The sequence below is a fragment of the Orussus abietinus genome, unplaced genomic scaffold (genome assembly GCF_000612105.2).
Source record: "Orussus abietinus isolate OABI.00-Male unplaced genomic scaffold, Oabi_2.0 scaffold19, whole genome shotgun sequence".
Classification (NCBI taxonomy): domain Eukaryota; kingdom Metazoa; phylum Arthropoda; class Insecta; order Hymenoptera; family Orussidae; genus Orussus; species Orussus abietinus.
The window spans coordinates 757,570-768,178 of record NW_019395981.1 but is presented as its reverse complement, the minus strand read 5'-3'; the positions used below and the strand labels follow the sequence as shown (position 1 = coordinate 768,178).

General features: G+C 47.3%; 1 protein-coding gene across 7 annotated transcripts in view; it reads right to left on the bottom strand.

Annotated features, from left to right (window-relative positions):
- Positions 1–798: 798 nt before the first annotated feature.
- The window catches only part of LOC105699763 (glutamate-gated chloride channel), a 28,371-nt gene continuing 18,560 nt past the window's right edge, over positions 799–10,609 (bottom strand). For 3 of the 7 annotated variants that reach the window (XM_012425044.2, XM_012425045.2, XM_012425043.2), the window contains exons 5-11: positions 8,367–8,436; positions 8,079–8,232; positions 7,879–7,961; positions 7,645–7,779; positions 7,420–7,572; positions 6,944–7,218; positions 5,659–5,892 (exon numbers count right to left, since the gene is read on the bottom strand). In XM_012425044.2, the coding sequence (XP_012280467.1) occupies positions 5,659–5,892; positions 6,944–7,218; positions 7,420–7,572; positions 7,645–7,779; positions 7,879–7,961; positions 8,079–8,232; positions 8,367–8,436 (1,104 nt within the window). Of the gene's footprint in view, positions 5,911–6,943; positions 7,219–7,419; positions 7,573–7,644; positions 7,780–7,878; positions 7,962–8,078; positions 8,233–8,366; positions 8,437–10,609 lie in introns of all 7 variants that reach the window. The other 4 variants (XM_012425040.2, XM_023433874.1, XM_012425041.2 and 1 more) reach the window with 2 other exon arrangements.

The window sequence follows — 10,609 nt, the reverse complement described above, 5'->3', positions numbered from 1 at the left end:
ATCGGGAATGCGAATAAAAATTCTATTTCTTCAACCGTGTTTTCATCTTCCATATCTCCCACCCTACAGCTTCCAGGGCGTTGTTCAACGAAGCAAGAATTCAATATCTTCTTTAGACACGTATCTGAAAGATTCTGGTGTTCAAAAACCTTGTATCAGAGATGATCTCTGACCGGCACAAATCAGTGGGGGAGTGTACATACATACATACATATCTACCTCTGTATGCGCCGTAAGCTGCCATGGGGCACTGTCAGATGGCATCTCCGTCTGCAGATAGCAGCCGTCAGGTGGCACCACCATCGACGAATGCACCTGATTCCCGCATTCTCCGCCGAGGGCAGCACTGGTCCACGTTCACGCGACCCTGAGCTCCTATTCTCGACTTCATATGGATTTTTTCGCATTAAAATAAAAGAAAAAATGTTGCACTGTTGCAAAGTCGCGTCATTGGTCAACATTTCAAAGTCATATACGAAACTGCCTATTTCACATGCGAAAGTTAATCGAATAGACTCGAAAATCGGGTCTCTGTCCGTGAGCAATCTCCCAGTTAATCTCTATTTCAAGAAACTCGGTAGAGTTTCAAGCCAAATACATTTAAGCGACAAACTCGTAATTCTCTGTTACAGGACTCTGAATAAGGGGGACACACAATGCGCAGGCGTTACTTCTTCAAACTTGTTTTAATCTTCCGTTCGTGTCGTCGTTACTACAACGTAAACAAATTATGAAAAAACGTCGATGGATGCAGTTCCGAGAACAGCCGAGAAGTGGCCTAGAACACTTCGTGTATCAAACAATTTTCTCTCTTTTTTTTTTCGTTTTGATCCTTTCTTCGGCGTACGTTGCACGCAGTCGTGCGTGTGCGCTTATTTCTACCGGACCCGATGCGTTCATTTTCTTCGATTCCCTTCTTTGATTCTTTTTTTTTTTTGTTTATCCCCGTCTTACTGAATTTTCTTCTTTCTGCTCTTTAGTAATAAATACGACATACGTTGGATATACGATACTCACATGTCGTCGAAACGCATGATCCACTACAACTAGTATATACACAGTTGGTGTCCACCCGTACCGTACGGTGTAATGCACTCGGAGTAATGCATCGGTTGTTCTGTCACTTACGAGACCCTCCGTGAAAGAACAACGCCCAAGATGGACCCTTAATGAACGGTGTAACCTGGTAACGCTCCTATACTGCCGGTTAACTATTTAAAAAGAACAGAGCCCATCTTTCCGTCCAATTTTCCCTCCTTGCTCTACCATCAGCATAGGAGCGTTACTTGTATGGAGTAACGAGGTCTACATGCAACTAGTGCGTATACTACGCGTGTCGTGAGAGTGTTAATTACAAGAAATCGTGCAGGTAACCGTCGCTGCGAGATGTCGACTCCTCATTATTATTTAAACATGCACCGCATTAAACGCGCTCTGTACCCTATACTTCGCTATTTCTCTAAATTCGGATGTCGAAAGTGAAAATCGTCACATTACACAGTGCAGGAAATCGCGAGTGCAGTTCGCGCGTTCGCGTTAATACAGTGCACTGGAGGTAACGGGTGGAAAAAAAGAGAAAACGTATATTACACTTCGGGGAGGTCCCTTTGGAGGGGTTTGAGACCGAATTTCTGCCAGCTAAGCGCACCAAGATCGCAGTTTTCTCGAATTGTTTATGAAATGTTTCGTATTTTGGTCTTGGGTCCGTCTCCCTTAAGGGGCCATACCATAGTGAACGCCGAAAAAGTTAAACATTTTTGAGGCAAAAGTATGTGTTAAAATTGTAATTTTACCACGAGGTACGGGCGATAACTGTGTGTTTGCCGAATATAGTGCTAAAATTTAAACACGATCGGTTCACCCGTTTTTGAAAAGTCACCTGCGCCCGGTGCAAACAATTTTTGTTATTATTCTACGTTTGTAATAATCAGTAAATAAATATGTATCTTTTAAGAAAAAGAAAAATTGTCATGTATTCCCCTACATTAGACCTTTCATGGAAAGAAAAAAGAAGTTTGTACCATTATATGCAGTACTTTTTGAGACAAAAAAATGTCAAAAATGTGTGATTTTTTCGACGTTCACAGTGGTATAGCCCCTTAAGTCAGAATTTCGCTGCGCGCGATATTTGACTTCATCAAGTTACACCTAATTTATCCTGGTTTTTTCACTAATAGTTCAATGTTCCGACGTCAGGTTGGAGTTTGTGACCTTTTCTGATTTTTCTAAGTAACTTTAGAAAATGGCGGAAAACTGCAGTTTTGGTGCGCCCATTTGACGAGGACACGGTTTCGGACACCCTTAAGGGCGGAACGGAAATCGCTGTCGGGTCGTCTAGGTTCACGGTAGAGTTTCGCGTTACCAGAACATCTATTCCAACCTAAATACTCGGGTTACATTTTCTGTCCGCCTACGACCCTCTGTTCCCGTTATTAACCGTTTCTAAGACGATGTACAGGGGGAGGGTGCGTTCAGTTGCTGTCCACCTGATAACAGTAGGTCTATTTCAGGTCAGCGGAGAACAATCGACGATTGGCTTTCAAAAGGCCCGATCTTCGATCGATTAACCGCAGACCGTCCTGTATTGACTGAATGGCAATTACGATTTAACCACTAAAATTGGCAACCCTCGTTTGGTTCCCATGACTCAAGTATTGCTCTTTGTTACGTTTAAGCCGTTAAGTGTGCAACATTTCCTGATTGACTCTGAATTACAGTGATAACGTCAGTCGGCCTTTAAAGCGTAGTTCGCGATCGATTTAATGCTTAGCTAGTGCAGAACTTATTCTTACCGATTGTGCAGAAATTTCCAATGATGGATTCCATTGGAGTCGTTGGAAATTTCGGCACTTCCGGTGAATCCTGCACTTAATGCGCACTTAGTCCATTGCGAACGATACTCGGATGCGGCAAATGGCGACACCTGATGTCAAATTGGAACCCACACCTCACCAGGTGAGGTTTTACCTGCGTCCCAATTTCTCCCCAGGTTTGGAAGCCGTCGAGTGACTTTGAAAATTAACGAGACTCGTTTAAGTCGGATAAACTTGTGCAAGTTTTGGATAGCGGAACTTCCCGATGGAGTCGTTCGGTCGTGGCCTAACTCCCGGAAGGTTTGGACATTGTTCTCCGAGGTAATGCTTATATATTAACTGTATCGTAACCATGTATACAAGAGTTGCTGCAAGGACGACTGTGCCTTAACGAGTACCTTACGACACCGTTCGAATTATCCTAGACGATATCTCTCCAGCAAGACGCGATGCTCACCCTCTCCAACACAACTTTCGGATTACACGCAAAAAGAGCTCGCCGAAACTAATTGAATAACGTGACACTTCTCCTCGATTAAATTAAGTTGAAGAAAGTAATCCCACTCGGCTTACGATTAACGTAAACAACATCCGGTTGTTCAAACGATGCTCCCATTAACCTCGTGGTTACGTTACACTTTTGAAGAAGTTACGGTAATGGTGTCGATAACGCAATATAATTTTACTCTTCAACATGTACAATATATTTATGTATATAAATGTATATTTATAAGAACCCCTTAGTTTCGTAAGCCTCTAGGTCCGGGAAATAACGTCTCGAGGCGGCAGAAAGAGAGAAAAGCCGCAATGATAAATTCCACATCTCGACCATAATTCCCATAAATATGAAAACTCGATTGCCTCAGAGAACAGATAAGAGTGATCCGACGTAGGCGGTATGACGTTTGCAATTTTAAAACATTCACCACATTTTAGACATTTCTCATGTATCCGGTATCCCGCTAATAATGTTCTTGTTTTCGTTGGCAGGGTCATGATATCCCCATGATATGGTGTGCGGTCGGGATGAATCCTCTCCACTCATTTTTTATCATGGACCAGACACCAGACTGCAGCTAGGTGGAATCAATTTGACTTCTAAAGCGATACATCGTAGCGTTATCCTCGGCTGGACCGACCGATTCCGAAACCAAGGGGTCCACGATATCGTTAACGCGGTCGTGATTACGAAGGGTTATATCTACTATCGTTATCTGGCCGTCGACGGTCCCGGAACGTTGAGCGTCCCCTTAGGCCTGTGTCCTTTGGCCTTAACGCGTCCTCGGGGTGGGAGTGCTGTCGTCAGGTCTAGTTGGGTATCAAATTTGTATAGCACTTAGAGTATCGCCATACCTTCCGGCCAAGAGCTGCAGCCAACTTCGGGGAAGTTTGCGAAACCCGAGCTTCAGCCAGGGACCGGGAGTACGGCGCTTTTCCTATCGAGATTTCCAAGAAGATAATCCCTCGCTAGAGAATGCGACCTCTTAAGCCCGCCACGGACTTTGTATATGTATGTGCTTCGCGACTCGCGATGCGCCATTTTGTACAAATTCGTCGATACGACGAGCCGGCATTGCGCATTATGCACATTATGTTAATTTTCCTGGTTCCCGATGCATGGTTCACATTTAACCGATTGCGTTCAATCTGTCCCATGAATGCTTGATGACTAATCACCCAACCACCGTATGCGTAATTTTTTGTGGGTTTTCTTCCGGAGCGGTAAAGACCCTTTCGAGGACATCGAGTCTTCCGCCAAGATGGCGACCATCTGGCACTATTCCGTCCTGATAATACTTGTACAAGGCGCACCGCGACTCGCAATTCGTGAATCCCGAACATTGCACGATCTGTAATGGCCTTTACGGTAGGCGAACGTCGGAAGTTCTAAGAAACGCGACGGAACTACGTCGCACTTTGCGTCCGACTCGGTTCGCCCTTAACGACCCTCCCATGGCTGTTCCTTGATTCCAGGGTCCCTACCTCCCCTGGTTACAGTTCTCATCGTCTGCATTCACTCCCGATACCGTCTAATTCTTCCGTGTTCCCGTTTCGTGGAAACTCGACGCCATGTCACGGACCTCGGATGTGGCGGCACCGAAGTAAGGGGCAGGGGAAGGAACATCCAAATCCAAGATGGCGGACGACCGAGTTGCGCTCTACACGGCGCACCGGACATGGTCCAAGTTCCGACTGTAAGTCCTAACTACCGAATCATGGGGAGAGATTACCGGGAACTCGTGTTTCGGGAGATGGATAACCATTGGCGGTGGAACCTCCACGATCCAAACCTCCGATTGCTCGAATATCCTCTAGTTGGAGCGTTCCAGAAGATGGAGCATCCAGATGATTCGGAGGACTGGATGGTGGAGGTTTCATGGCGTTTATATTCTTATTCCCATTTCCTGCTCAGGGGTTCCGGTGGCCGCCTGCTGTAGGGGGGTAGGACTTGGCCCTGGACACAACTAGAACGGAAATCTAGGTTAGGTCATCGTGTTTTCCTTTGTTCTGCTTTTTTTCCTAACTGCGCACAAGTCCGGCGACGCGTCGCTCGGCGCTCACGGACTAGGCTTGGGCCGGACAGAGAAGGCGAGAGGGTCAATTTCCCGGACGTTTCCGTCTTTTAGAAAATCCCAGGCGATCGGTGCACCCGGACTCCTCGGCTCGAGAGGTGGCGGGCTCGCGTGGGAGGTCCCGGTTGCCGATGTCGGTGGTGGCGACGATGCGGATGACGGTGGTACCTCGTTGGCTGATAAGTCGGTGATAACGACGCGCGATGACACGGCTCCCGTGGATGATGATTACGGACGGGAGACAGGTTTTCTCGACCCAGCGACCCCTGGGTCTACTCGCCCTCGGCCTCCTCTCTGAACAAGTACGTCGACCAGTACGCCAGGTTGAACAGGGCGAACACCAGCGGGAAGGTTATCCGGGAGATGACGTCGATGCGCTTGGACCTCGTCGGGAACTTCGACAGCCATGATCTGCAACAGTTCTTCTTGGCCGGCTGCATGTGCAGCTCGCACTGCCGCATCTTGTCCATCGTCAGCGCGTCGTCCGGGTGGCGGACCAGAGGTTTCTGAAACAGCCATTTGTACTATTAGGCAACATAGCGAATTTCTCCAGCTCAAGACGACGGAAAACTTGCCGGGGGATCTACAGAGATCGGCCTTCGGCCAAACTTCTCGCCCAGTGTTCTTATCGGCGTTTCAAACGCGCCCTCTTTCAAAGTACACAGGACAAAATGATCCGTAAGCCGCTTTCTTTGTTTACAAATATATCTTTGATATCGTTGTCTCTTTCATTTTTATAAAAGGTTTCGAAAGTACGTGCCATGGATATTAATTATACCCATCAAGCCGGAAATGGAACTGTTAGGATAGATTTTTGAAAAGTGAATAATTATCAGAAATTTCAGCCTTACGGGCCAACTTGCGCCATTGCTGGTGCACCCAGCGATGGCACAAGGAGGCAAGTTCCTTGGACCGTGGAAGAGGAAACTGGACGTTAAACTTCGCCGATCCGCAGGTTCCTCTAGATCCCCCAGCCGTGCTGCCCCCTCAGAAAATCCAACTCGTTTTCGGGAAAAGACCGGGTGCAATAGTTGGAGACCTCACCGCGGAGGGCGGCCATCTTGGAAAACCTTGACGCTGGAGAACGCCTCAATTTTTGACAAACGATGAGATTTCCAGCGATTGTCTGTTGCCACCTTTCCCGGAAAACTTGGATTTTCGTACTTCGGCAACGGTCGTTGCCTCTTTTAGAGGGCAGCCGTGGTTTCTCATCGTCTTTGTAAGAATGCGAATCTCGATCGAGCAGCCACCCCTTGTATGTTATGAAAGGCCTTTTGGTTTTCGAATCTCCCCGGTGGGGGTCGGTGCGAGAACCAGGATACGCGATCTTCTAGTCGGTACTTCAGGGTTCTAGGAAAAGTTCTCTAGCTAAACTAACGTCAGAGGAAAATTCAGGCAGAATCTACCGCAAGACATTTTCGAACGACTTCCGATGCAGCTGTGAAGTGACGTTACTCGAGTTATTCAAGCTTCTACGGATTATGCTCGGCCAATCTGCCTTCGATATCATGCAAGGGATCGAGAACTGGGTTCTAGTCGTTATTTTCGAGTTCTCACCATGGCGAAGTTCGTGGATCCGTCCGGTTCCAGCAACTCGGAGGTGGGGTCGACGGCGGCTGTGTGCTCGATCTCGCGGTACTTCTTCTTCATGTTCTCCCGGTGCATGTCACTTCTCGAGGCGTAATTAACTAATGCAAATTCCAGGAGTGCTCCGAAAACGAAGGTCAGGCAGACGCCCGTCCATACGTCGATGGCTTTCGTGTAGGAGACCGGAGGCAGCGAGGCGTTTATTCCGGAAGTCTGCGTGGCCATTGTAAGAAGAGTCGTCACGCCTGGAAGAAGATTCGAAAAAAAGAAAGTTAAAACGCGACGCGAATTGGTTCTCGGGAATTCAAAAAACAGGCGGTGAATTTTACCCAATCATGCAAAAGAAATGGAAAAAAATGACGACAAATGCCTTTATGGGAGATCTTTTTAATCCCAGTCCTTTAATTTCCTATGGGTGCGAAGATTATGTACAGGGAGGTTCATACCCAGGGATACGCGAGCTGGGACGGCACTCTGGTCGAGCCAAAATGACACCCACGAGACAATGACGAGCATGCAGCATGGAATGTAGATCTGGATAAGGTAGTAGCTGAACTCTCTCTTGAAGAAGAGGTCCACCTTCAGGCAGCTGTATTCACCTGTCGAGGAAATTTAATTATGTCAGCTTTGTATTGAAAGCACCTCCCCTGGGCGACAAATCGTTTCTTCACCTGTATTCGTTTTGCTGTTGCAGTAGTCCGTGAAAAACTTTTCCAACGTGAACCTGGGTAGGTGTAAGTTCTTCACAACCTGGACAGGGTCTCCCTCCTTCCACAGAAACACCAAATCATCGGTCGTCCATCCATCTGCAAACGACACCACGGTATCATTCGTCATTTCGCGTCGCCCATTATAATCGAAAGCGTTTTCCCCGCACCATTTTCTTTCATGTACTTTTTACTTACAGCTGGCCATACGTAAGGAACAGATTTGTCGGTCGAGAGGATACAGTTTCAGATTCATCGGGCATGACAATGTCAGCGATATCCTGCAACAATGAGTTACGTGAAGAAATCCCGCGAACATCCATTTTTTAGTTAAAAAGGTATAGGACGTAGTGATGTAATTAATCCGATTCAGGATTGAGGGTACTCTAGGTACTCACCGGATGCTGTACAATACCGAACCGTTTGGGAAAATTCGGATGTACATGTTAGGCATGATGATGTTGTGAAAGTGGCCTTCCTTCTCGTTGGAGAAGAACAGATCGGGCATCCAAACCCGATTGGATTCCGTAAGGGTTAAATACTTCAGTCGACCTGTAATCCACATAAAATCCGATAGTACGTCGGGTTACATCGCGGGTTACGATCCGATATCGACGCCGGGCATCGGAAAGCCTTTGTCTAAAGGATTATCCAGCAACGCTTTGATCGATAATAGAGGGTCGAACCTTTAGAATCATCGAATCTGAGCCTCTCGTCCAACCATTGTTCCCGGAAAGTGAGCTGCACCGAATATTCCTGCAAGCAAACGATCGGTAATTAGCGCCGATATTCCTGACCTGGTGGCTTCGCGTTCAGTGCAAGAGGCACTATCATCCTATCATCCGGAAATAAAGACATTCCAAGTGGCTCCACCAGCGAGAGGTTTTGCCGTACGGTAACTCGCTACTCGGTTACTCTTGCGTGTCAGAAAATAATAACAACTGCGGAAAAGAATCTGAACTAAAGCGAGCGTCGAAAGGCGTGTACCCAAGCGTGCATTCGCAGCTACTTTGTGAAGCGTCGCCGCGCTCGACGCGATTTTCGATTATCGGGAGATTGATTAAAGATCGACCCAAACTATTTGAAAACGACAAACCGCGAATCTATCGACGCGTTTCCCCTTCGATCTGGACTTCTTCGATATTTTCCGTTTCTATAGCTGGGCGTATACCAAGATCGCACAGAAGCACACAGAACTTGCAACGTTCCTTCCGGTGAGGGTTCAAACCTGCAGCACCCTCTTTTTTTTTTCTCGTCCCTTTGCTTTTATAAGATATATACCCGCGTATATACGTATTTTTCTATCAATACTGTTGTACTTGTACGTTTTGTTTCACGCGAAACAGGGCCATCGCATGCACGTCGAGACATAGGCAGATAACAGTGGCACAAAATACAGGGCCGACAAGGGTGGCTAAGGGTGCATATAATGTATAATACTCCCTCGGTCGTTATCGGTATATCCATGGCACAGGTTGTACTGCGGGACGGACAAAACTACAATATTGTTTAACATCGATCAACAGTCAACGAGTCCCTCTCGAGGTCGGCAAGGCTTTTTCGACACGGCCATTCCCCGGTACGATCTTCACATTTACGAGGCCTAACTATCTTTACGGCGATCTTTGTGTTCGAGTAAACAGGGTGTTGGGTGGCTCGGTACTCCCATGTTGCTAGTGGGGCACGAGACAATGGAACCGTGGCCAAGAAAGAGGGACGAACGATGAGTTCCGAGTCCTTTCTGACGTCGCTCGGGGCCTTCGGGGCGCATCAACGATGGTGCATGCGCAGAGAGGAACCGGCACACTTGGCTGTGTCCTAATGTCGGAAATAACAATATAGAAAGTGCATACGAACGAGGGTTGCATCGAGGCCAGTAAATTGCGGATGCATGGTTTGTGCAAAGGACACGTGTTTTCCTGGTTCATTTTTATTCCGATTTTAATTCCGCCATCGGCAAGAAAGGGGATGCATATCATGGGATGGTGCAAAAAGATGAACATCCATCACGGTCAAGCCCAAAATTACTGAAAACGTAAAAAAAATGTTCTTACGGATCGATCGGTAGCTCCTGGTATTGAGAATTACCGAGCGAATTAATTGAACCATTTATTTATCACGTGATTTAATTATTGGAAGCATCGATGAGAGAAGCATCGCATCGGTGCAACACAGGTGCATGGTTTGTGCAGAGGACGCGCGTACCTATGTTTGTCATTTTTATTATCCCGATTTTAATGTCATCGTTAATAGGACAGGGGATAATACGTGCTATGGGACGGTGTAAGAAGGAGAGGGACGTCCACCATGTCTCGCTTGAAGTTACCGAAAATTTAGGGAGAATTTTTGTAGACCGGTGGCAGCTCCTGATGTCCTGGGGAGCGATTTAATCAAACCGAGAAATTTATTCCGTGCTTTACTTGTATGGAATGTCGGGGGAGAAGTGCATCACGCCGGTGCAACGCAGGTGGATGGCTTGTGCAGAGGATGCGCACGTCTAGATCCACGGCATATTTCTAGGACGAAACTCCCTACTTAACCGAGTCCCGGGAGAGACGGTGCTAATGGAGGCATGCGTTCTTGCTCGGACTTGGTTTCACAAGAATTGGCGACCCCGTCTTACTTTGCGTCTCGAGGATGCACTTGCAAGTGGAACAAGCCAGGTTCTTCTACCATCTCCTGCGTCAAGTTCCACTCCGGCGATTTTTCACTGGAGAGAACGTAACAGCGGATGGCCAGGAACGGTTAGCCATCGCTCGATGGGTCAATGTTGGACTCGGGTTAACGAGAAATGAGACATTATCGATTGTCACGTCGAGATACGACGGAGTCTCGTGGAATTGAGTGGGATCGCCCATGGTCTATCTAGGAGAACTGTTCCTACAGGCCATGCCCATGCTCCTTACTTACCCCGCACCATGTATGGCCG